This window comes from Cricetulus griseus, chromosome 4, assembly GCF_003668045.3.
Source record: "Cricetulus griseus strain 17A/GY chromosome 4, alternate assembly CriGri-PICRH-1.0, whole genome shotgun sequence".
Classification (NCBI taxonomy): Eukaryota; Metazoa; Chordata; class Mammalia; order Rodentia; family Cricetidae; genus Cricetulus; species Cricetulus griseus.
In genome coordinates, this window is record NC_048597.1 from 66,860,743 (window position 1) to 66,888,645 (window position 27,903).

The 27,903-nt window shown below is 41.1% G+C and overlaps 1 protein-coding gene across 2 annotated transcripts in view; it reads right to left on the minus strand.

Moving 5' to 3' along the window:
- Positions 1-10,079: 10,079 nt before the first annotated feature.
- The window catches only part of Senp2 (SUMO specific peptidase 2), a 43,401-nt gene continuing 25,577 nt past the window's right edge, over positions 10,080-27,903 (minus strand). Inside the window, exons 12-17 of one of the 2 annotated variants that reach the window (XM_027413007.2) lie at positions 27,021-27,152; positions 25,062-25,265; positions 24,232-24,311; positions 14,594-14,678; positions 13,182-13,277; positions 10,080-11,335 (exon numbers count right to left, since the gene is read on the minus strand). In XM_027413007.2, the coding sequence (XP_027268808.1) occupies positions 11,273-11,335; positions 13,182-13,277; positions 14,594-14,678; positions 24,232-24,311; positions 25,062-25,265; positions 27,021-27,152 (660 nt within the window). In that variant the 3' untranslated portion in view covers positions 10,080-11,272. The remainder of the gene's footprint in view (positions 11,336-13,181; positions 13,278-14,593; positions 14,679-24,231; positions 24,312-25,061; positions 25,266-27,020; positions 27,153-27,903) is intronic. The other variant, XR_004769974.1, reaches the window with a different exon arrangement.

A 27,903-nucleotide genomic window follows, 5' to 3' on the forward strand; every position in this document is an offset into this window, starting at 1 on the left:
CTGTAGGACTGGATTTGTAGGTAGGTATTGTTTAAATCTTTTTTTTTCTTCATGGAATATCTTGTTTTCTTTGTCTATGATGATTGAAAGCTTTGCTGGATATAGTAGCCTGGGCCGGCATCCATGATCTCTTAGTGTCTGCACAATGCCTGTCTAGGACCTTCTAGCTTTCATTGTTTCCACTGAGATGTCGGGTGTAAGTCTAATAAGTCTGCCTTTATATGTTACTTGGCCTTTTTTAATGATATTCTTTTTATTACTTGGCCTTTTTCCTTTGCAGCTGTTAATATTCTTTCTTTATTCTGTGTTTAGTGTTTTGCTTATTATGTCTCGAGGGACCTTTTTATTTTTTTTCCTATTTGGTGTTATGTAGGCTTCTTGTACTTTCATAGGCATGTCCTTCTTTAAGTTGGGAAATTTTTCTTCTATGATTTTGTTGAATGTTTTTCTGTGCCTTTGAGCTGGACTTCTCCTTTTCTATCCCTATTATTCTTAGGTTCAGTCTTTTCATGGTGTCCCAGATTTCCTGGATGTTTTGTGTTAAAAATTTGTTGGATTTAACATTTCCTTTGATGAATCTATTACCTCTATCATGTCTTCAACCCCTGAGATTCTCTCTTCCATTGCTTGTTCTGTTGTTTATATCTGTAGATCCTGATTGTTTATCCACATTTTCCCTTTCCAGAATTTCCTTGGTTTGTGTTTTCTTTATTGCATCTATTTCATTTTTTAAGTCTTGAACAGTTGCCTTCACCTTTTGGATTATTTTTTTCTTGATTTTCTTTTAGGGATTTCCTGGCTTCTTTCAATTTTTTTGTTTGCCTTTTCCTCCATTTTTTAAGGAAATTCTTTATTTCCTCTTTAAGGGCTTCTATTATCTTCATAAAGTTATTTTTGGGGCCATTTTCTTCTGCTTCGTCTGCATGGGATGTTCAGGTCTTGCTGTTTTAGAGCCTCTAGTGTCTGGTGGTGTGGTGCTGTATTGCTCTTTATGTTGTATAGCGTATTCTTACATTGTTGTCTACCCATCTCTTCCTCTGATCAGTACAGGTGGAGCCTGTGCTTCAGGGGGTCCCTCTTTCTCCAGTTGGTGTAGATGAGGGCTGTGGCTCCATTGACCTGTCCTCCAGGTGTAGGCAGGACCACGTCTCTGGTGACCATTCCTCTAGGTGCAGGTGGTTCTGATGCTCCAGAGTCTGCTGATGCTTCCGGGTATCACATATCTCTGGAGGCTGGCTGGGACACAGGTGCCCTTTCCCAGAGGAGCTTCTTGCTATAGTTTCTGCCAGCCACTGCTGTCAATGCTGCCTGGCTGCCTGGCTCACATGCCTCTTTCTTGTTCCTGGTTGGTGGGGCCTGCCTGGCAGGCTCCTTAGAATATCCCTTTAATCAATTAATAGTTAATTGTGATATGACTCTGTTGTGAGGGAGACATTCTGATGCATTCTGACACAGCGTGTCAGGATTTTGCTTGCAAATATGCTAGATTTGACCATCCCCCATTAAAAGAAAGAAATAGATGAACTAAATTAACTTTTTTTCTTTCCTTTTGTTTTATTTTATTTTAACAGGGATTCACCATGTAGTCCTGGCTGGCCTGGGACTCATTGTGTAGACCAGGCTGGCCCAGAACTCAATGCTGGGATTAAAGGTGTGTACTGCCACACCTAGCAGAATCATTTGTGTTTTAATAACTGCAAAATATATTTGCATAAAGGCTCATTATCCTAGTTTCTTTTTTGTCTCTTCAAAATTGTACAGAAAGTTTCTTGTAGCATTTCTGTGAAGCTCAAGTCGTGCACTGAGATGACCCATTCTGTCCCCATTGTGAACTGAATAAAGGCCTGCCTGTAAACAAAGTAGGTATTAAATCCTTGGAGACACAGTCGCTTAGCCCTCACTGGAAAGTTCAGTCACTGTACCTCTGCAGAGTGTGTGGCTACAGGCATGTGCTACCATGCAGGTAACACACACATGTCAGCCTATGTCCAGCAACCTAGGTCTTAATGATCCCATTTTGTTATAGGAGTAAAAACCAAATATTACATAAAATGTTATATTTAATGATATTACAGATACATTAGATTATGAAGCAATTATGACATTGACATGAAGATATGGTCAAGATGAATTGTCAAGATGTTGTATAAAAATAAAAAGGATTAAAAAGGTATCATATAAGCACAACATGGTATATTTGTTAATTTAAAAATACATACACACAAGCATGAATATGATGGAAGGAGGCCAGGATATATATGCCAACAATGATACAAGCTAGCTCTGCATAGTTAAGTTGTAGTGTTTTGTTTTGTTTTATTTTTTGGTTTGGTTTTTCAAGACAGGGTTTCTCTGTGGCTTTGAATCCTGTCCTGGAATTTGCTTTGTAGACCAGGCTGGCCTCAAATCCACAGAGTCCACCTGCCTCTGCTTCCCAAATGCTAGGGTTAAAGGTATGCACCACCACTGCCTGGAAAGTTGTAGAATTTTTATTCTTTTTTTTTCCTTTAAAAGTTTTGTGAGATTATAATTATATTTCTCTCTTTTCTTTCCTCCCTCCAAATCCTCCTATATACTCTTCACTGCTCTCCTTCAAATTCGTGGCCTCTTTTTTTTCACTAATTGTAATTTGCATGCATATATGTATGTATATGGATATACATATATATTCCTAATTACAACCTGTCCATCCGGTCCATAGAATGCTACTTGTATGTATATTTGCAGGCTGGCCATTTGGCACTTCTCTGGGGAAGGCCACCTCCCATCTCTAGCCATCCTTAGTTGTCTGTAGTTCTTTGTGTAGGGTTGAGGACTCATGGGTTCTCTGTCTAGTTTGGCATGTTTGTTGTTGTCATACTTGTTGAGTTCATTTTTTGACAGTCATGTTGGTGAGACTCTGGGTGTGACTCCTGACATGATGAGGAGACACAGTCCCACAGAAAATTCCCAGCTCCTCTGTCTCTTACAATCTTTCCACCCCCCCTTCCTCAATGTTCCCTGAGCCATGGGTGCGGGAATGTTTTGTAGATGTTTCCATTGGGACTGGACTCCATAACACTGCATTTGTATTGCTTGTGGTTTTCTGTAATAGTCTCTATGTGTTATGAAGGTGAAGAATACACTTATGTAGGAATAAGGACAAATGATTATAGAATTTTTTTATAGAGATTATGCTTGTTAAGTGAAACAGTGCTTGTCAATTCTCCTCCAATAACTGAGACTTCACTAGCACTGATTAGCTAGCTACGTTTCCAGTGCCAGTTATGGCTTCCCTCTTGTTGAACTTAAGTCAGTTAGAGAGCTATTGTTTACCACCAAGGTATGTGTGTCACTACCACACCTGTAGGGTTATCATGCCATGCTGGTCATTGATGTAGCTTATTGGTGTCTTAGCTGGGTAGGATGGTTGGTTTCCTCCTTCCCTTGGAAGCTTGCATGTCACCTTCTGGTACCATAAAAGCTAGTCCTTGTGGAGGGGATTTTGTAGGTCTGTTCTAGCTCATGGGTCTCTGAGCCCTGACTCTGAAGTGCATGTGTCTTCTGCAATAGGGACTTACCTTCCAACCCTGGGGAGTAGTAACCAAGGGCAATAGCAATAGACTATATGTTTTGGGAATCTCTTAGACAGTCCTAGACAACTCAAAAGAGAACTTCTGTATGGTATTGGACTTTTTGTTATGTGGAAAGCATCCAGATGAGGAAGATGCATATATATATATATATATATATATATATATATATATATATATATAATTTCTTACATGTTTTTGCAAATAATTAATAGTATGATTCCTTGTAGCTTTCTCATGTCCTTACTGGTTTTTTGCTTTGTTTTTGTTTTTCAAGACAAAGTTTCTCTGGGTAGCCCTCTCTGGCTGTCCTGGAATTATCTCTGTAGACCAGGCTGGCCTTGAACTCAGAGATCTGCCTGCTTCTGTCTCTGGGGTGCTAGGATTAAAGGTGTGTGCCACCACCATCTGGCTAGATGTCCTTATTGTTTTACCCCCTCCCTCCTGAAGCACCCTCTTCAGTTCCTAAAGGGCCCCACCTTTCCCACTTCCCCCATCAAATCACCTGTACCCTGCTATTCCCCTTTACCCTCTCCCATCTTCTGCATTTACACCCCTCCCCCTCCCTAAGCACGCCCCCTCCCATTTCCTGGTACTTTGCTAATCCCCTCTCTATTGTTCCCCTACCTCCCTATCTTGGCAATGGTCCTGGTTTACTTTCCTGGTTTCTGTAGTTTCTATAGGCTGTGCACTTACATTTTAAGGTTTGGAGCTAGGAGCCTCCAATAAGCCTCCATATGCTTGTCATTCTGGATCTGGGTTATCTCTCTGTGTGACCCTCTCTACTTCCATCCATGTATCTGCAAAGTTATTTCATTTTTCCTTACAGCTGATTAGTATTCCTAGTATGTATGCGCCACATTTTTATTATCTATTTGTCTATTGTAGGTCTGGTTTCCAAACAATAAAAATCAGAAGCTGTTCAGTTTCATGAAGTCCCACTTGTCAATTGTTGGCCTTCATTCTTGGGCAAATGGAGTCTTATTCAGGAAGTGCTTTCCTGCACTTGTATCATGTCAGCTATTACTGTTTTCTTCTAATGGTTTCAGGTTACAATCTTTGATCCATTTGGAGTTCATTTTTGTGCATGGTGATAGATACAGGTCTAATATGCATGCATGTGGATACCCAAGCTTCCCAGCACCGTGTTGAAGATGCTTTCTTGTTTCCAGAGTTGTTTTTTGTTTTTGAGTCTTCATCACATATTAAATGGCTGAAGTTATGTGTGCTTATGTTTGGGTCTTCAATTTTGTTCCATCAGTCTACATGTCTGTTTTTGTGCCAATACCATATTGTTTTCATTACTGTGTTTCTGTAATATATCTCATGATCTGAATTATAATCCCTCCAGTGTTGTTCTTTTTGCTGAGGATTGTTTTGGCTATCCATGGTCTTTCATGGTTCCATATGAATTTTAGGATACCCTTTTCTATTTCTGTGAAGAATGAGATGTGGATTTTGATTGGGATTACATTGAACCTATAAATAGCTTTTGGTAGAATTGTCATTTTTCACAGTGTTTAGTCCACAGACATGGGGTATGTTTCTATTTTCTAGTGTCTCCATATCTTTCTTCTGAGGATTTAAGTTTTTGTGTAAAGGTCCTTCCCATTCCTTGGTTAGGTTTACCCCTAGGTACTGTTTTTTCTTTGAGGCTATGTGAATGAGTGTGTCCATAACAGCCTTCTCTGTATGTGTTGTTGGCATAGAAAATACCAAATAGAAAACCTATTGATTTGTGCAAATTGATTCTGTATCCTGCCACACTACTGTTTGTTCATTTTCTCCAGAAGTTTTCTGGTAGGATTTTGGGGTCTCTCATTTATACTGTGTCATCAGCCAGTAGGGATAGTTTGACTTCTTTCCCTATTTGTGTTCCTTTAATTTCCTTCTCTTGCCTTATTGCTGCAGCTAGTGCTTCAAGCACAATGTTGAAAAGGAGTGGATGTAGTGGACATCCTGGTCTCGTTCCTGACTTCAGTGGGATTGCTTAGAGCTTTTCTCCATTTAGGATGACATTGACTGTGGTTACTTGTATATAGCTTTTATTCCCTTTAGCCTTATATTCTCTAGTACTTTTATCAAGAATGTTGGATTCTGTCAAAATATCTTTTTTGTATCTATTGAGATGACTGTGTGATTTTTGTTTTTAAGTCCAATTGTGTACTTTATCATCTTGTACGGGTTGAGCCATCCCTGGTTTTCAGGGATAATTCCAATTTGGTAATCTTTTTGATTTATGTCTGTATTCTGTTAAGTATTTATTATTTTTGAGTCTATGTTCATCAGGGATATTAGCCTGTAGTTTTCTTTTTGTGTTACCTGGTTTAAGTATCAGAGTGATATTGGCTTCATAGGAGTTTGGAGCATTTTTTTTTTTTTTGAATGGCTTAAGAAGGAATTTTCTTTTTAAGATTTTTTTATTTTTTATGTATATTTATATATTTATTTATATTTATTATGTATATAACATTCTGCTTCCATGTATATCTGCACACTAGCAGAGGACACCAGATCTCATTACAGATGGTTGTGAGCCACCATGTAGTTGCTGGGAATTGAACTCAGGACCTCTGCAAGAGCAGTCGGTGGTGCTCTTAACCTCTGAGCTATCTCTCCAGCCCCAAGAAGGAATTTTAAATGTCTAGAATTCTACTGTAAACCTATCTGGTCCCGGACTTCTTGTTTTTTGTTTTTCGAGACAAGATTTTTTCGGTGTAATAGCCCTGGCTGTCCTGGAACTTGCTCTGTAGACCAGGCTGGCCTCGAACTCAGAGATCCACTTGTCTCTGCCTCCCAAGTGCTGGGACTAGAGGCACACGCCACCACTAACCAGCATCAATTTTAAGTTTTATTGCATGGTGGTCAGACAGGTTACAAGGCGTTATTCTAATCTTTGTGAATTTATGATTTGTGTCCCAGGATGTGGCCTATTGCTAGAAAAACTTCCATGTACTGTGGAGTAGAACATGTATTCTTTGATGTTTGGATAGACTATTCTGTAGATACCTGTTAAATCCATTTGATGTATAGTGTCAATTCAGATCTTTATTTTTTATCCAGATGACTTGTCTATTGGAGGAAGTGGGCCATTGAAATCACCCACTATGAATGGGTTGGGTTGATGTATAGTGTGGGGTGGCGCAAGCAGTGCAAAGAATCCTGTGGATGGATGCACACAGGGCAGGTCTGGGGCTTGACTTCAGAACTGGCGAAGGTGGTGGGACTGGCTGTGGAACCCTGGAAGACGTGGAAAGTTTGGGTATGGAGTAGGGTGGTAGACATGATCAGAATTTTTATTCTTTACCTTCTATCAGTATTCAATTTTTCTACCATAAGCACATATTATTATTAAAGGAAATTATAAAAGGCATCAGGTAGTTAGGAATCACACTTTATGACTGCCATGTTTGACATATGGCATGTAGTATGCCTAAGATCGTGTGTGTGTGTGTGGGGGGGGGGGGTGTCAGGGGTAGAAGAACTTTTCTTTATATATTTGAAGCGCATGCCCCGAAGAACTGTATGTTGTTCTGGCTGTCTGTTTCCTGTAAATAGTTCTGTAGGAGTCAATATCTACATTTGAAAGATGCTAGGCTAAGGCATTATTTAGCTAGGCATAGTTGTGCATGCCTGTAATACCAGCACTCAGGAGGCTGAGGCAGAAGGATTGCAGTAGGCTTGAGGTGAGCCTGGACTTTAAAGTGAGTTCCAGGCAAGCCTTAGAGACACCTTTCTCAAAACATAGTAAAAAGGCATAATTTGTTAATGTAAAAGCTTCACGTAGGCTATGTATCTCCAGGAAGAAAAGACACACTTCTCACATTCGCTGAGCCAGACCTAAATCTGAATTTGTGTGTATTAGCACTGCATATGGAGGTCAGATGACAACTTTTGGCACGCTGGTTGTCTCTTTCCACTGAAGGTTCTAGGAAGTGAACTCAGCTGAATGTTGGGCCATCCTGTCAATCCCAGATTCCCTGTCTTATCATCTACTACTGAATGTATTTAGGACAATGTACAACCCAGTGATTACCCCACAGACTTCCATCAAGGATCTGGACGGTTCTAGCCTTTTTGCCTAGATTTAGATGAATCATCTTAAACAGCATGTGCCTTTTTCTCCCTCCCTCCCTCCCTCTTCTCCCACAGCCTATCTTTCAAAACCTTTTGTTTTGCTTTCAGTCATTGAGAGCAGTGTTTTCAACTATGGCTGGGGTCTATTTCTGTGACAGCACACTTGCCCAGCACACCAAAGACCTGGATAGCCCCAGCACTTCAAAATGAAAACGAAAACTTAAAAAGAAAATTTAGAGCTGGGCTTACTGGTGCATGCTTTTAGTCCCAGCACTGGTGAGGCAGAGGTGGGCAGACCTCTGTGGATTCAAGGCCAACCTGATTTATGTATTATACGACAGGCCTGGGGGAGGGGTATCTCAAAACTTTTATTTTTGATTATCTATGTGTGTGTGTTTGTGTGTAGGAGTGCAGATGCCCAAGGAGGCCAAAAGGGAACATTGGATCCCATGGGAGTAGAAGCAAGTGTTCTTGACAATCTCTCCAGCTGGTCCACTCTTGTGTGTCTATGTTAGTGAATACCATGTATGAGCATCCAGAACCCAGAAGAGGGTGTTAAATTCCCTGGAGTTAGAAATATAGGCCATTGTAAGCTGTCCTTCGAGGATGGTGGGATTAAAATTTACGGTCCTCTACAAAACAGCGAGTGCTCGTAACTGCTGAGTCATCGCTTCAGTTGGAAAAAGCAACATTTCACAAAATAATTGTGTACATGTTGTATATTGATCATAGAATAAAATATATTAATGAGTTTCAATACAAAATCTAAAAACCACTTAAGAGATTAATTTATTGGTAAATAGATAAAATTACTATACCTTCCAACACACCCAAAATCATCTTTGTGTATATTAAAAATAATAAACCAGCAAGCCAGCTGTATCTCCACCTTACAAATAATTCTAAAAACTTATATGGAGGTCTTCTCAAAATTAGCTCACAAAGCCATTTAAACAATGTGGGTTTAAATACTACCATATTTTATGTTGTTTCTGTATTTGGGGTTTGCTCTACCTTCAGGAACAATCCCCACACCCACATGAAGCCCCAGCACCATGCATATCCTCTCTCTCAGTATAGGCAAACACCTAATGTCCCCTCGGCAGTCCCCAAGTGTGTTCAGGACTTGGGAGAGAAGGAGCAGGGCTTTCTAACCGCCTTAATCAATTGGGTTAGAATATGGAATCTTTGGAGATGGTTGGATAGCTTTCCCTAACCACAAGCCAAGGTTAAAGACCAACCATAAAGCATTCGATTGCTGAAAGACAAGTCACCAACATTATGTATTTCTTAAAATTTACTCATTTTCAGAGAGACTGGGCTAAACAGAACAATGCAACATTTTTTCAGGTCCCAAAATCAAAATTTCACAGACACAATCACTGGCTTTAATTTTGCTGACTTGACAGTTACGACAATAGCTGTTTTTAGCACCCATTTTTATTTTTTTCATGTTTGATTGTAACAATTCCATTGCCCACACACTTCCTTGTACCAAGGGAGACATGCCAGTACCTAGAGAACCATGCCTTGGGGTGCCATAGCTTGGATTCAGGAATGTGGCAGAGTAGTGTAACTGCGGCGTACCATCTGTACTCACCTATTTTACTATGTTCTGTAAAGATTTACTGTGCGCTGCATGCACGTGTGTGGATGTGTACATGAGAAGGCCGGAAGCAGGGTCAGTTGTCCTCCATCACTCCTCCCGTTCCCGAGGCAGCGTCTGATCCTCCTGCCTCTTCCCCCAGAACTAGGATTACAGACGGGAGCAGCTTGTGACATGGCTGCTGGGCTGAGACTCAAAGTGACCATGGTCTTACTGATGACCCACATCTCTAGTTTCCTGTTCTGAGTTAAGAATGCCTCTCAAGAGCACACATGGCGGCAAGCTCATGGGATGCCCCTGGAGCACCACACCAAGCACAGTGTCACTCACCTGGGCAGAGAACAAAAACATCCAAGAGAGACTTGGCCAACACAAACCTGATCCAAGGCCCTTAATTCCTTTTAAGATGTACTCCCTACCATTGCAGTGCGCCTGTCCTTGTGTGAGTGTGGAGGTCAGAGGACAATTTGGGGGAGTGGAAGGGGTCTCTATGCAGTCTGTCCTTGTGGAGGAAGGAGCACAAACAGTCCATCCCTGAACCTTGGACCACATGCTCCCAGGTCTGGCTGGGCCACCAGGTCTTGTTGGGTAGGCTCAGCCATTTTAATCACACCACAGGCCCAGCTTCCATACCAAGGCCCCTTCAAGTTTCAGAAAAAAATAGGTTTCTGTGGCTACAACCTCTGACCACTGCCAGGATTCCCAAGAGCACGTATAGATACTTGTGTCTAACATGTGCACAGCTTTTCTAAGTTTATCTTCTTTTTGTGCCAGAACAAGTTTGGAAAGTTGAAGTCGAGAAAAGAGAAGAAATTATCAGCATATTCTAGGTTCTGCCAGATGGTCTTTTATTACATCATAAAAGCAACACTAGGCACTAGATCTTGCAAAATATGCTCTGACCAACTTTCTGAAATTAAAAATGCATAACCACATCTGTAAGATTTTTAATGAACAAAAAAGTTAAATACAAACTTTCATATGCAAAATAGATGACTGTAAAACGGGCAACCTCAGAGCCAAGTACTAAATCTCTCTTGGAGGCTCAGTGGGACTGGAGTAGGGCATGCTAATGAGCCAAGAACTTAATTTCAGCTTTATATATATTTAAAAAAAAAAAACTCTGAGGAAAAATAGGCTTAAATTGAGGAGCATCTTCTGAAATAGACAATTCAGGCCAGCCCTTTACCAATGTGAGGTTCATATTAACCACACCCAAGATGAAATATTTATGGTCACAGTTACTTTGAATCCAGTTTCGAGAGGAAGCCAAGCTACTTCAGTTCTAGAAAAGAAAGTCTCTAAGATGAGCACGTGCTGGTCTGAGGATGCACAGACCTGGTTCCTTGGCCATATTCCATGAACTGTGCCCTAGTCATAGTGCCAGACTCTCTAAAAGGCAACCAGATCCCTACACCTCAGCATCGTCATTTCTTCTGGCATTTTAGAGAGAACCTTCACTTCATGTTGGCAGTTCCTACTCCAGCATTAGAGAAGCTGGTGAACACCCCCTCCGCCCCCTGCTGATGTGTCCCTCTGCAGCAGGAAGTGGCAGTTTGATTAACATTCTTCTCAGAAATAAATAGTTCAAACAAATTATTTATAGTTAATTATAAAAGAGCAGTGAGAAAAGGGCACTGCCCAATGTTTGCAAATGAGTGAATGAATACATGTGAACAAATATACAGAAAAAAACAATTCATAGAACAAATCCTGCATTTCCCACATTCATATGGAAATAACTCTTTAAAACAAAAAACATTAATTAGCATTTGTTCTTGTATGGGATGAACAGTCCAGGGCTCTGAGCAGGCACAGCCTTACAAACAGGGTTGCAAGCAGCCCCTCCACACCTCAAGTCAGGGCTCCTGTGGAGAGGCTTTCATGCACTCTTGACAGCTCAGTACCTGTGAAAGAACAGAAATGATATGGGGACTTTTTACCCATAGTGCATGAGGTATATGGAAACATCCATGAAAGAACCACCAGCAGCTAGAAGGCCCAGGTCAGGGCATTGTCACAGCAACTGCTGATGAAGGATTTCCCACACCATCTTCTTCCGGAAGAGAGGCATCTGGTGCTGAAAAAAATCCCACAAACAACAGTATTACACACTTCTGTGCACAGTATCACAGCACACAGCCTTTAGGTGTCATAACATAAATAACTCAGGATGCACATGTCCATCTGCTTGACCACTTTACATCACACAGAGATTTCTGAAGCACAATGGGAGTAATTTTTAGCTAAGAAGGCCTTCTCGTCCTGATCTTCCCACCTACACCTCCAGTGGTGGGATTACAGGCACGTGTTGCCATGTTTGACAAAAGTGTTTGTTTGCTAAACAGCCTAAGCTGGCTGTGGTCACAAGCTTCTCCTGCCTCAGGCTCCCCAGTTCTGGGACTACAAGTGTCTCATACCCAGCTTACATTAGTGTGTAACTACATGTGTATACGTATGCACTTACAAGTTAAGAAAAACCAAAGCTGAATACAGAATCATATACTACAGGGACAATGATAAAATAGTAAAAAAAAAAAAAAAAAAAAAATACCCAAAAGGAAATGTCCAACAGTTGTATAATAGGAAACTTCACTACAAGGTATGGCTTGCTGGTACAGGTCTTGCCTAGTGTTTATGAAGCCCTGGTTTCAATTTAAATGACCTTTATTTAAAAGGCAGGAAAAAGCTAGGCAGTAGCAACACATGCATTTAGTTCCAGCACTCAGGAGGCAGAGGCAGGTGGATCTCTGTGAGTTTGAAGCCAGCCTGGTCTACAGGGTGAGTTCCAAGACAGCCAGGGCCACACAGAGAAACCTCTCTTGAAAAATTAAAAAGTTCCCACCTTTGGCCTATTTGTGGTGCACTGTTATACACAGGTGGAGCTATAGTTCTATTATACACTACTGAGTTTCCAGGGGATGTGTGTAGCAAAAATCTTAATACACGATTTTTCTTGGGGGGGGGGGCAGAGAACAAGGTCTCTCACTACGTAGTCCTGGCTGACCTGGCACTCACTATGCAAATCAGACTGCCCCAAAACTCACAGAGACCCTCAGGTCTCTCTCTGCCTTCCTAGTGCTTAGAGGCATGTACCACCATGCACAGCCTTAATACATGGTTCTTAAGTTATTTTAAATAGTTCAAGACATCCAAGGGCTCAGGAGACTATTTACCCAATATGCACAGTGGTGCACATTTATAATCATAGCAAGTAGGAGGCAGAGGCAGGAGGAGGAGACGTACCAAGGTCATCCTTGGCTACACAGTGATTTCCAGGCCAGCTTGTGGTACAGGAGACCCTGTCTCTCTCCAAAAAATAAATCATGTAAACCTCAGTAAAGCATTACTTTTACCCCTAATAAAACTTCTGAGACTAATCAATAGTGAGTGTATTCTCTGAGACTGGAAAGCTAGGAAGTCAGAAGGAGAGCCATGGTACTTCATGTTCCTCCAAAGTGTTTAGTTCTACTATTCAATCAACAGTTTGCTTAGTGTACAGGAGCTATCAAACAGAGGTCTATGAAGGAGAAATCTTCCTAATCGGGGTTAACTCAAGCAGACACTTGGACTTCCTCTCAAGCATCACATCTTTCAGAAAGGAGAGCACCATCCACTTATTCTGTCATAGGCGGCCTTCCTCTCGCTGTCATCTATTCTCACATGCCTCCCTTCAGCTAACACAGTAACACATATGAACCAACCAAAAACAGAGGTCAAGGATAAGCAAATTATCCTACTGGTCATCAAGAATTCTTCATCAAGCCCAAGAATACACCCTATGATGAGCATGTGCACCACTGACTCTGAGTGGGGCCTTACCTAAGGTTCTTAGCAATACTCTGTCTGTCTGTCGAGCCTGAAGTATGCAAGGCACTGCCAAAGTGAAGTAGCAAGTAAGTGCAGGACAAGAAGCTTGGACTCACCTGAGTAAATGTGATAGGTTTGTCCCTAGAAATATAATCTGCATATTTACAAGTAAACATTCCACAATCACTCCCGTTCAACTGTTGAGGAATCTCCTAAAACAGAACACAAAGAAAGAGGAAAAGGTAAATTACATATATATTCCTTAGTCTCTTTCTAAATATCACTGTGAAAGAACAGTACAATGATGGTGGATAAATCTGGTGTTGCACAAACACAGATGCACACACAAACACAATTCTGATTCTTTGTGGTATAAAAACCCTAATCATGACACAATATGAGGCCCCACAGAAATATGCCACAGAAGAAAGCAGTAAAGCACACCAGAGTTCTAAGCTAAACAGAACCCATCAAACATGATGAGAGTTGGGAAAAGGAACAACATCTGATTCACTGCAAGAATACCAGTGACAACTATTTCAGATTATTATAAATTTTAAATATGCTGGAGACACAGAATCTACTTCAGTACCACAGAGGTTACATGGTCCTAACAATCAGACAACGGCCCGATGCTTAGGATCCCTACAGTTTCAAGTGAGATGAGAAAACCATCTCAGGTTTTAACCAACTAGGATCATTCATTGAGTAGTCAGTCAGTCGTGTCCCTGAGGCAGAAACCTAACTAGGAGCAAGTGGCTCTAAGAACATCAGAAGATAAGCCCATATGGAAAAAGCTGTGTGTCCAGGCCTGTATCACCCCAATCTTGGCTTGAAGACATGACTGTGGCCATCTTGAACTGTGACCCTAACTGAACCTGACTTGAACCTGGTCAGTTTTCCCAGCATACTGTGGCATACTTTCCGAGCATACTGTGGCAGGTAAAGCCACTGGAGTGGTACGTATGGGAGCTGTAGGACCAGACTTTGACACTGAATACACAGATTGTGCCTTTAGTCTCTGATATTCAGCTTGAGAAAAACTAGGATAATCATGGTTAGAAGAAGTCATTTCTATTGTGACCTAACCTTCTGAGCCAATCAGAGGTAGTCACTGGACCTGATGCCACCTTGTGCCATGCTTCTGTCTACATGGACCATAAGCTGCAGTTTGCACAGTCATGGGTCTGCCTGCCTTTGATCTCACAGTACCCTGGGGCCATTTTCAGACCTGAGACTGGGTTTTCCCAAAACAGTTTATATTTAAAGCAAGATAAAAGACAAGAAGCAACTATCTTGGTTATACTGATGGCTATAGGTTCAGAAATAGGCCACTTAAGAAATATAAGCCTTATATGACTAATTTAGGGTTGTATCCACAGACCCTAAATTCAACCTTTAGTCTCTCTCTCTCTCTCTCTCTCTCTCTCTCTCTCTCTCTCTCTCTCTCTCTCTCTCTCTCTCTCTCCAGGAAAATGTATGCTTACAGAATGAGTGAAATAAAGAAACACAGACAAGCATCACTTACATGTGGCTTCATGCTGTAGTGGGTCCACTCTAAGAGATTGAGATCTATATTTCTTTTGGTCTTACTTTCATCCTGCAAATACTGACTAAAGAAAAGAAAAAACAAATAATAAATGTACCAATGAAGCCCCAGGAGACCACCCACTGTGATTAAAAAGGACTTTGTGATGTTCAGGAGGGATGTCATTCTCAAATCTGGATCTATTTTTAGAAATATAATTATATTTTTACTTTTTAGGTTTTCCTTTCCTGCTAGTGAAAATTATACATGTTTAAAAAAACAAAACCTCCTGAAACAGCCACTCAATTACCAATTGGCTATGTGTTTTTCTAGTTCTTTAGACCAGCTCTAGTACACACAATCAGGAATTCACCCTATATTCAATGGAAAAGCACTGCTCATGGTAGTCTTTAATGCTAGCACCCAGGAGGCTGAGGCAGGAGAAGTCCACGCTTGAGGGAAGTCTGGGTATGTAACAAGACTGTCTCAAAACAAAAGCTCTGTCTTACCCTGAAAGAGACAGCTGTAAAGGAACTTACTACGCCAGGGAGAGCTGGACAGAGAAGCAGGCAGGAAAGCTAAGCGGCTTTCCACAAGCATCCCAGCAGCATGCTGGCCTGCTTAATGAGCTGCCCAGGAGGAAGCATCAGAGACTGCAGGAAGGGCTGCGCTGATCTGCAGCACCAGGAAAGGCCACAGTGGGGCACAGGGGGCCAAGGGAATTACCGGGAAAGGACCTGCCACCTCTAGTCTGACAGGCCAGAGCCCCAACTACACAGCACCACATGCAACTTTAACTGGAGCCAGCAAAATCTGAGAACTTCACCTTTCAACTCAGTGTAGCTGTGAGCAATTCACTCCATGAGTGTTTTTTTTATATATACCTATTTTCTATGATTTAATTATAACTCTGGCATGTATGTCTCATGATGGCTTTGCTTTTGTTTGCTTAGATTTTAGGACTATGTTTCTCCACCTGGTTTACCCGAAAGTGTTCTTTTTCTATTTATTTATTATGTGCATGGGTGTTTTGCCTGCATGTATGACTGTGTGAGGGTGTCAGGTCTTGGAGTTACAGACAGTTGTGAGCTGCCATGCGGGTGCTGGGAATTGAGGGCCAGTGCTCTTAACCCCTGAGCCATCTCTCCAGCTCCACCCCCAGACAGCATTCTGTACTGTTCTCTTCAACTGTGTTTCACATACTGCCCCTTTTTTTCTTAACCATATCCCCTCCTCTTTTACCTTCTGTAATATTCTACAGCTTTAGCACTCTAAAATCTGTGGCCTCAACAGTGCTCCAACTCTCCCTTTTTTCTTTACCCACCCTGATTTTTTCTCCAAGCCCATCTACTCCTCCTCCTTCCTCACCATACCTCCCTCCCATTAACCTGACTGACTAAGATCTGAATACACCCCACATTATCCTTGCTTATTTATCCTGTAAGTTATTAAATCGGAGGGTCCTTGTTAAAGGTGAGGTGAGCACGGCAACTGCACAGCGGCAATAGCAAACAGCTGTGGGTGCTCTCCTAGTTAACATGCTCTGGGGATGCACACATTTTACTCACAGCAGGCACCTGGAGCTCCTGGGCCGAGGAACCGTTTTCTGAACTACACAACTCTACCACATCCAAGTCCTACCTAAATACTGCCAATAGTTCAATACTGAAAGAATACAGCTGATTAAAAAGAGAAATCAGCTGGGTGTGATGATGTATGCCTTTAATCCCAGCACTCGGGAGGCAGAGGCAGGCAGATTTGTGAATCTGATGCCAACCTAGTTCCAGGGCAGTTGAGGCTATGTAGAGAGACTCTGTCTCAAAAAAACCAAAACTGAAAAACTGAAAAACACACCAACAAAAACAAGCAAAACAACAAGATTAAATTAAATTAAAAAAAAAATCAACTAAGCAAACAAAGGCATAACACCAGATGTGTAAATCCCAAAGCAGTAATAAGGAACAGGAAAAAAACCAAGACAGCCTAACTTCTCTAGAAACAACTACCCATACAGTAATGGTATCTAATGAGAGTGAGTTAGATGAAACCCCAAAGAATTCAAGATCATGATTACAAGCATGTTCAAGGATACAAACAGACGAACAAAATAAAGGTGGTGGATGTTAGAAAAGAGAAAATCAACAGAGAGAGAAACGAGAGCGAGAGAGCGAGAGAGAGCGAGAGAGAGCGAGAGAGAGAGAGAGAGAGAGAGAGAGAGAGTCAGAGACAGAGACAGAGAGAGACGGGGGAAGTCAACCTGAAATCCTGAAATGCTGGAAATAAAACAAATGCCAAAACGTAACACTGAAAGTATCAGCAATAGAAGGACTTAAGGAGAGGACAGAGAGGAAGTGAAACAATCCAACAAGGATAAAGATAAAAAACAAAAAGGTACTGGTGGGAAGTCCAAGATATACACGGCATTCTGAAAAGATACTTTCATGGGTTATAAGCACAGAAGGAGAAATCTCATTCTAAAGGCATAGAAAGCATTTCCGAAAGAATCATAGCAGAAAATTTCTTAGAGTTAGGAAAACAAATGCCAGCCTAGATACAGGAGTTTTTTAGGACCCAGCAGAGCAGAAAAAGCCCTCCCTGATCATATTCCAGTTGGAATGCTAACGACACACAACAGGAAGTACATCGAGAGTGGGAGGCAAGAGCAACACCACAGATTAATCATCAAGCTTTAAAATCCAGAAGTGATTAGGATGATGTATTTCAAGTTTTAAAAGTTAACTGACAGTGTGGAATAATATACGCAAGCAAAGTTACCTGCCACAACTGAAAAAAAAAATCTGATAATTTATGACCACACCAAGCCAACTCTGCAGAGGACAGTTAAAGCTATCCTGACTAAAGAGGGAAAAAACAAAAAACAAAAAACAAAACACCTATCCATGGGGCCACAGAACAGATGAACCATGCTAGAATTAAATACTAAGTAAGGAAAACCCAAAAAAATACAAACCCAATAAAACAGCAGGAATTTGATACTCAAGTTTAGTCTTAACAAATATAGGAAAAGTGAGCTTATATCCTATTTCATCACAACAGACTATGTCTACAAATGAACATCAAGAAAGACCCTAATGCATACATATACTGATGTCCATTAAACAACATGCTACTTAACAGTGAATGGGTCCTGAGGAAATAAAAACATCCCCAGAACTGAATGACAATGAAAATAATGTTCCAAAACCTCTCGGACACAATGAAAACAGCCCTGTAAGAGACATTTACAGCTCTAAATGCTGATGAAGAAATCAGAGACATTTCAAGTAACTGACTGAAGGCACCTTAAAGGTTTCTTTGGGGGGAAGAAAGGGTAAACCTCAAGTAAGCAGATGGAAAGAAATCATTATGATCAGTCTAGAAATTAATGAAATAGAAACCGAAAAGAAAAAAATACAAAGAATCATTGAAACTAAGAGTTGGTTCTTTGAAAAGATAAACAAGACTGACAGACCCTTAACCAAACCAACAAAAACAGAGAAGACAGTAGTGGTGCATGCCTGGAACCCCAGCACTTGGGGAGGTAGAGGAAGATGGATCTCTGTGAATTCAAGGCCAGTCGGGTCTACAGAGTGAGTTTCAGGACAGCCAGAGCTGTTACATAGAGAAACCCTGTCTAAAAGAGAGAGAAAGACACCAACTTAGACAATTAGAGGTGAAAAGGAGCCATCACATCAGATACCAGCGAGAAATTAAAAACATCATGTCTGGAGGCTACAGATGGCTCAGTGGGTAAAAGCACTGGCTGCTTTTCCAGAGGACCTGGGTTCAATTCCCAACACCTACATGGCAGCTCACCGATGTCTCTAAGTCTAGTCTCAAGGATCTGAAGCCCTCTTCTGGCCTTCTTGGGTGCTTCACAAACATGGTGCCCAGATTTACATTCAGGCAAAACACCCATTCACATCAAACTAAAATAAACAAAAAATAAAACTTATACAAAACCCCAGGTCTTGTGTTGAAAATCTATATTCCACTAAGCTGTGAAATTAAAAAGAAATGGATGAATTCCGTGATACTGTAGCTTACCAAAACTGAACCAAGATGAGATGAATAGTTTAAAAAGATCTGTATCAAGCAATGGGATGTAAGCAGCAATTAAAGCTCTCCAACAAAAAGCAGTCCAGGCCCAGATGGAGTGATGGTGACGTTTATAAAACCCTCCAGTGCTCCTCAAGCCACTCCATAGAAAAAGAAACACTTCCAAACCAAAGGCAGATAAAAGACATGGGGTGGGGGGTGGGGTGAGGGGACCAACATGCTAGTTAAATGAACTTAAACTAAATACTTGCAAACTGAATCCAAGAACACATCAAAAAGTTCATTCACCATGATGAAGCTGGTGGTGCAACTTGACCAGAGATACAAGGATGCAACATGTGTCAACCAGTAAATGTTCTAAGTTACATAAATGGAACCAAGGACAGAAACCCCAAGGGCATCCTGATAGATGTAGAAAAAGCTCTGACAAAACCCAACACTCCTTCATGTTAAAGGTTCTGAAAAAACTTAGATTGGGGGAAAAAAAATCATAATACAATCAAGTCTACATATGACAGCCTATAGCCAACATGATATTAAACGGGGAAACACATAAAGCATTCCCACCAAAATAAGGAACAAGACAAAACAGGGTGTCCAACTTTCCCACTCTTATTCAGTCCAGTATTGGAAGCCTTAGCTGGAGCAAGACATGAAAAACACATAAAGGGATACAAACAAAGGAGGATGCCAAAGGCCCATCCTGCAGATGCTATTATTTTATACATAGGAGTCCCTAAAGACTCCACTAGAAAACTTAGAACTGATACATGTTCAGTGGCAGGATATAGAAGCAACACACAAGTCCTTCTTATACATCAATGACAAAGAAACTGAAATCTTGGAAGCAATCTAATTTCTAACAGCCTCAAAAAAGGAAAAAGTACCTTGGAATAAACCTAACCAAGGATGTGAAAGATCTCTAAAATGAAAAAAAAAAAAAAAAAAAAAAAATCAAGACACTAGATATAAAGAATAGAGGCATGCTTACGGATTGGAAGAATCACTATTATGAAAATGGTATCTTACAAAACTCAATATAGACCGGGCAGTGGTGGCATACACCTTTAATCCCAGCGCTTGGGAGGCAGAGGCAGGCGGATCTCTATAAATTCAGGCCAGCCTGATCTACAGAATGAGTTTCAGGACACCAGGACTGTTTCAGAGAAACCCTGTCTCGAAAAACCAACAAAACAAAACAAAAAACCCAACTTCAACCAAAAATCCAGGGACATTTTTCACAGATATAGAAATGCACTCTTAAACCAGGCAGGGGTGACTCATACCTTTAATCCCAGCACTTGGGAGGCAAAACCAGCCTGGTCCACACAGCAGGTTCCAGAACAGCCAGGACTGTTATACAGAGAAACCCTGTCTTGGAAAAAACCAAACACCACTTACCCCTCACCACCACCATCAAAAAAAGCAATCCTAAGCAAAAACCAAACCACTGGAGTTATCACCAAACCTGATTTGAAGTTATATTATAGATCCGTATTAATAAAAACAGCATGGTACTGATGGAAAAACAGATTCAATGATTGAATGGGATGCAATAGGGAACCCATGCAACTTCAGCCACTTGAGATTTGACAGAGATGCCTAAAATACACAGAACAGACAGCATCTTCAACAGAAGGTACTGAGAAAACTGGCTATCTACCCACAAAAAATGAAACTAAACTCTTCTTCTATCTCACCCTGCACAAAAACAATTCCAAGTGGATCTATGGCCTGAACCTAAGACCAGAAACTCTGAAACTGCTAGGGGAGAAAGGAGGACACTGTAAACTACAGGCATAGGTAAGGACTATCTAAACAAGAGTCTGACTGCTCAGGAAATGAAGTCAAACATCCACAACAGTGGTCTCATGAAATTAAAAGGCTTTTGTATAGGAAAGGAAGCTGTCAATTAAGTAAAGAAATGGCCTACAGAATAGGAGAAAAATCTTCAGAGGATCAGCTTCTAGAATATACAAGGAAATCAAGGAACTAAGCATTGAGAAAAGCCAACTATAAGAATGGACTCAACAGATTATTCACAAAAGAGGACAAAAGGTTAGTATGTACTTAAGAAGTGTTCAACATTATTAGAACTATTCTGAGACCTCATCACACTCAGAATGGCTTTGGTAAACAAATGACGACAAATGCTGGTGTGTATGAAAGGAAAGCAGGCTTAATCCACTGTTGGTAGAAATGTAAATTGGTATAGCCACTATGGATATGAGTGTGGAGCTTTCTCAAACTGCTAAAAATAGAACTTCCAGCTACACCACTCCTGGGAGGTACCCTTCACACTTTATATAGAAAAGCATACTTTGGGGGCTGGAGAGATGGCTCAGCGGATAAGAGTAGTGGCTGCTCTTCTAGAGATCCTGAGTTCAATTCCCAGCAACCATATGGTGGCTCACAACCATCTGCAATGAGATCTGGTGCCCTCTCCTGGCCTGCAGGCATACATGCAGACAGAATACTGTATATACAATAAATAAATCTTTAAAAAAAAAAAAAGCTTACTTTGTGTTTGTTATTTTACTAGGAAATCTCTATGCAGGGGACAACACATGTGTCTACATTTAACACCTTACATAGTAAATACAAGGATACTATAAACCATACTATATACTATAAACAATTTAGTATATGACTATTAAATATTTCTTCTCTATACTTTTATCTATGCCAACCATAAATAAAAAAAAAAGATCTACACTAAATATTAAGGAAAAAGGAAAAATGAGCTATTGTGAATACCTTCTCTACTCTTTGAGAATTTCGTACTACTTTGATCATACTCACTTGCCTCCTCCAACTCCTCCCAGACCCGTCCTCCCTTTCCCTACTGTCCCAACTGTGTCCTCTTTTATTAAAATAAACAAAACCATCATGCTCAGTTTGTGCTGCCTATAAACTTCTGGATACATGGCTTTCTTCTGGAACATGGTCAAGCTACTGGAGATGAGGTAGGGTGGTACTACACCTTAAAGACAATGGACTATTTCAATGACTGTTCTTTGTAAAATGAACGTAGTACATCTGTTCATCCTTACTAAAGTTAAAAGCGGGAGCTGCATTTGATGTAGTTGCCAAAAGTTTCAAAGACATCAACTGTGGGGTTACCATTGATGTGACAAAACACCACGACCAAAAACAACTTGGGGAGGAAAGGATTTATTTGGCTTAAACATCCACATTCTAGTTTATCACTAAAGGAAGCTAGGACAGGAACTCAAACAGGGCAGGGACTTGGAGGCAGGAGCTGATGCAGAAACCATGAAAGGGTGCTGCTTACCAGCTTGCTCAGGCTTCATTCTTACAGAACCCAGGACAGCCACATCAGGGAAGGCACCACCCACAAGTGGCTGGACCCTCCCCTATCAATCACTAATTAATAAAATGCTCTATAAACTTGCCTAAAGCCTGATCATATGGAGGCATTTTCTTAATTGTGGCTCCTTCCTCACTGATAACTTTAGCTTGTGTCAAGTTGACATAAAACTATCCAGCATATCAACCTTATTGATGCACTTTAAATACACAACCAATCAGCACAATGAAGAAGTGGCTATGCTGTTAAGGGAGGTTTCTAGCAATTACTAATGGAGTTCCCCTTCTCCAAGTTTTACTTTCTGTGGTTTCAGTTATCTCAGATCTAGGAATAAGCATTTCATAACTTTTAAAGTGCACCCTGTTGTAAGTAGCATGAGGAAATCTGGTACCACCCACTTTATGCAGAGCTTCTAAAATATCACAACATGATATGGGACCACGTGACTAAAGATGGCAGCCACAAAGCTATGGCAACAGCAGATTTCTTAATGTTCAACAGCCAGAATCAAATGTGTGATGATACAGTTTATGATATTATGAACTAATGAGGTGTTTGAGCAACAGTGGTCCATACTGCATCAGCAGCACCAACCATTTCACTACAGGCTTGTTCTCAAGATACAATACATGTACTATGCACTGTGTGTGCCATCACACACCAACCACCAACCAATGCTGACCGAAACGCCTCACCTCAGACTGGAGACTACTGTACATTATGAATTTCACTGCTTTTACTGTACAGTTTTCTGCTCCTATAGAAACAAATTTGTCTAATTATAGAAAAAAGACTTTTACTATTTTTTTATCCAGCATAAAAGTTTCAAATGAATATGTCTCTGGTTTGTATTACGTTAGAATGTCTGATTTTATTTAAAAATTGCTGTTTGGGCCGGGCGTTGGTGGTGCACACCTTTAGTCCCAGCACTCGGGAGGCAGAGGCAGGCAGATCTCTGTGAGTTCAAGGCCAATCTGGTCTCCAGAGAAAGTGCCAGGATAGGCTCCAAAGCTACACAGAGAAACCCTGTCTCAAAAAACAAAACAAAACAAACAAACAAAAAATGCTGTTTGGGCTGGGCAGTGGTGCTGCACACCTTCAATCTCAGCACTCAGAAGGCAGAGACAGGTGGATCACTGTGAGTTCCAGAATGAGTTCCAGGACAGCCAAGGCTACACAAAGAAACCTTGTCTAGGAGCTGAGCAAGATGGTTCACCTAGGTAGCTGCTGCCAACCCTAACCACTTTAAGTTCAATACCCAGGACCCACTTTTTATTAGAAAATGTTTGATTGCCGGGCGTTGGTGGTGCACGCCTTTAATCCCAGCACTGGGGGGGGGGGGGCAGAGGCAGGTGGATCTTTGTGAGTCTGAGACTAGCCTGGTCTACAAGAGCTAGTTCCAGGATAGGCTCCAAAGCCACAGAGAAACCCTGTCTCGAAAAAAACAAAAAAAAGTTTGATTATATACTATTTTATGTACCTAGGAACACACAGAAATTTCTCAGATGAAAAGGGAAGTGGGGAATGTTTAGGAAGCCCACTCTATACCATCATCCATCTATAGGTATTTCCTGTCCGATTAGCAGACTACAAGGACAGGAGAATACTTACATCCAAGTAACAATTGTTTTACTTAATAATGGCCCCTGAAGGCAAAAGTAACAATGCAGAGGAGGTTCCTGACCCATGGGAAGCATGAGTTTTCATACAAAACACAGTTTTCATACGAAACACAGTCCACACAGGGGGGTCTGCACTGCCTGTAGTTGTAGACGCTCACCCGGAACATACACCTCATCACAACGGGACTACTGTATTTGGAACACTTGCCTGCACAAACCAGACACTTTTAAATATCCGAGTTCTATGAAATGAGCCCCACTCTCAGAAAATACAGAGACACAAGCTGACTTTAGGATTACAGGCCAAAACTCCCAGGATAACAATTTAAATTCAAAGAAATGCAATTCCAGTTAGGATTCTAGCAAATACACCTAACACTGAAACACCTGCAAAGTTGCCTTCCAGGATCCAGAAAACAAACTCTCAGCTGAGATCAGTTCCTAGGTTAGTTTTAGACAAAAAGGTGGAGCTAATGAAGTCCTGAAGACAAACACTTCATATCATAGCATATTACTTCGTAACTACATGTTAAAACAGCCACCCAGAGAGCCTAGTATTAAACAGAGGAGAGATTATCCAATGGAGGAAAACCAGCACAGCAGTGAGACTTTCAGACTTTACTTACAGAAGAATCTCACAGATCCTGTGGCCTTTTTGTCCCATAGAATCCAGATATTTAAGACACTTTTTTCTTAGGTCCATCACCTATATGGGAAAAGGCAAAAGTTCTTAGACAGTCATCCTTTTGTGTCATTTGAACCCAGTCTGGGTAAACGCCAGCTCCTCCCCCTCAGCCTCCTAAGTTCTAGGATCACAGCAGTGCTACCATACCATGCCAGCAACACTGTACACAGGGATAGTAGCACTTTAAAGATTTTAACACAGAGCAATACAAACAGGGTTAGGAACTTTTAGTTAAAGTTGTAAAACATCTCAAAACAGTTTGAGATTAACAGGACATACTTCAATTCCTATACAAAGGCCTAGAAGCTGTCTGTCCATCAGGCATCAATGATTCTCCTGGCATGGGATTCCGGCCCTGCACCTTTCCTCAAGGCATGCCTTTGACAGCTACAAGCTCTTAAAGCTGAACAAATCAACGCTTAGAGAGGACTCTGCAGAGCTTGCCTCTCACACTGTTAGCCTTTCAGTCACTGAAGAATGAGTGACAGCCGCCTTCACAGTTGAGGACAGTCATCTATACTAGAGGTACTATTAGCAGAGGAGTCCTTTCCTAGTATGTATGAGGTTCAGGGACTGATTCCCAAGGCAAGAAAGGAAAGAAAATGGAGACATAGCAAAAGGGGGAGAAGAGAAGAGAGAAAGAGGAAGGAGAGGAGAAGAGAAGGTCAGGGAAAGAAGGGAGGAAAGGGAGGGAGAAGAAAGAAGGGGAAGGAGAGAGGAAGAGAACAACGAGTCTATAACCAAGCTCCAAAAATCAACCCTCTCACTCACCACTAGGCTCCAATGCACCTTCCGATGAATGGGTACCAGAACAAGTTCTTGTTCAAAGAGATTCACCCCTTTGGTCCATCTTTTCACTGCCTGGTAACCCCCAGACTTTAATTTAGGATAGAAGAATGTACTGAATGCATGAAGTGCTGGATAGCCTTGCTTCTTACTCCTTTCCACTAAAAGATTCATGTAAAAATTAATGACCTGTAAAATACCAAAAGATTAAAATTTGGAACACGGCAAATACATTAAAAAAATGAAATTCCTACCTAAATCAGAAAGTAAGGTGCGTAAGGACAGTCCATGCAAGAAGTCAGAAAACAACTGTTCAGTACAAATGAACAAAGAAAGAAAGATGAAGGCTACAGACTGAGCTCAACAGCAAAGTGCTTGCCTAGGACATGTAAGATTCAATACTGGATTCAATTCCCAGTACTGGACCATCTCCCTAAATAAAACCCAGCAGTCATGTGACTATAATTCTGAAGCACGAGTCACATTTCCACACAGTAATGAAAAGGCATATACTACTGTTACGCAGAAAAATTAACTACTAACTATAGCACTACCTCCAAAATATACCTCAATTCGGATATTTCCTGGAAGGAGAAATGCCAAAATATGGAACTTTTGAACAATAATTTCTTCAAATATAAAGTTTTCAAAAATTTTATAATAAGCATATTTACACTTACATTACATTTACAAATGGAAGTATTTTCATGTAACTAGGCTTATGACATAGGAAGGCAGAGTAAATGAGAAAATTGAAGGACAGAGCAGTTGGGTTAACTGAAAATGTAGTAAGAACTAAGCCAGCTTTTGCAGAATATGTACTGATACAGACAACAAATGGAGTGACATTTTATATTTATCATTTGCCATGGTTTGAACACACATACCAAAAGTTCTTTAAGCTTTAACTATGTGCATATATGTGGAAAAATGCATGTTGAGTGCAGGCTCCCATGGAGGCCAAAGATATAAGATCCTCTGCAGCTGGAGTTACAGGCTGTTAAGTCAAAGGAGTTTTGTGCTGGGAACCAAACGAGGGTCCTCAGAAGAGCAGCAGGCACTCTTACCTGCTGAATCATCTCTTTTGTCCTTTCTCTAAAACACTTACACAGGAACCTAAATGCTCAGTGTGACAGCAGTAGGCAATGACTCACTCATGAGCTCCTTACCCATGGGTGAGACCACTCTAGACGCTGAGGGGAGAGAGAGCCACAGCCCCCTTCCCTTCCCATGTGAGGACCCAGCCCCACTCCCCATCATTGTACCAGCAGCAGACAGTGAAGCTGTAGGCATTGAGGCTAGGCTCTGTAGTCATCAGAATTGTGGGCAATACCTTTTTGGGGGGGTGGGGGAGAGGATAAGGTCTCACTATTTAGCTCTGGCTGGCCTAGAACTGTTATATAGACCAGACTGGCTTTGAACTCAAGAAATCTCCTGAGTTCTCTTGGTAGTAAAGGGTGTGCCACCACACCCACCACAATACGTTTTTAATGAGATGTTCTGCATCTCATATTACTAGTCAGATGACGCACAACTCAGTGGGAGAATGCTCGCACACGGTCCTAGGTTAAAGTTCCAGCACCAAACAAACAAACAAACAAACAAAAAAACCCAAAACAAAACAAAACAAAACAAAACAAAACCAAAGAGCTCCTGGGGCTAGTGAGTTCAAGATCTCTCTGATTTATGCAAGGTATGGACAACTTGGTGGAAACTTAAAATAAATGGTAAAAAGAAAGACAAAGAGCTCAGAGGATATAGATATAGCTCGGTGTAGAGCACTTGCTTGTTTAATGTGGGAGACCCTTGGTTCAATAGAAAAGGCAGCAAAACAGAAATTAAAGTTGCTTCCCCAGCCCCTCTTAACTAGGTAGAAGTCACTTTGATTCTAGGTAGTAGATGACCAAGCAGAATGACAATCAAAGCAGGAATAGAAGAACTGACCTCATCATTGAGCCACTGATAGTTCTTTAAGGTCTGGATATCTCCCCGAGTAATTCGCAATTTGAAAGCGCTGCTTAGGATCTCATCTGGTGGACCATGGCCGAGGGCATTACTGATCTCCTTTTCCATGTCCTGAATTAGAAGGTCCAGATGGGACATTAGCACAGAACCACTATCGGGTATCAAAAGCCTCAGCAACACCTGGTGATTTCTGAGAAAATCTACTATTCAAGGTCTATGGAACAACATTTAAATTTACAACTATAAAACAGTCTTAATAAGCAGTGTGGTGGTGGTGCACCCCTTTTATCTCAGCACTCAGGAGGCAGAGGCAGATGGATCTCTGCGAGTTCGAGGCCAGCATGGTCTACCTTGTGAGTTCCAGGACAGCCAGAGAAAACCATCTCAGAAAAAAAAAAAAAAAAAAGTCTTAATAATGCTGTTTTTCTTGAATTATTTTAATGAATTATGCAGCTAAATATAAAGTTAGCTTGTGAACCCAATCAAAAATATCTAATTACTGTTTTTTTTCCTTTTCATACAATTTTGTTATTTATAGCTTGATATCTCTATCTCTGTCATGATTAGCTTTAATGTTCATCTTGACAGAACCTAGAGAAAAGAATTATAGCTAAGGATTACCTACATTTGGCTGCCCTGTGGGCATGTCTGTGAGGGATTATTAAGTCAATTGATATTCGGAACCAGCAGAATGGAGAAACAGAGCTGAGTACAAGCAAGTGGTCATGCATCTAAGTCACTCTCTTTGCTCTGGACTGTTGATGTGACATGCCTAGCTGGAATACATGCACTCACACCTGAAGTGTGAGCTAAAATAAGCCCCTTCCCCCCTGAGTTACTTTGTGTCCAGCTATGTCATCAT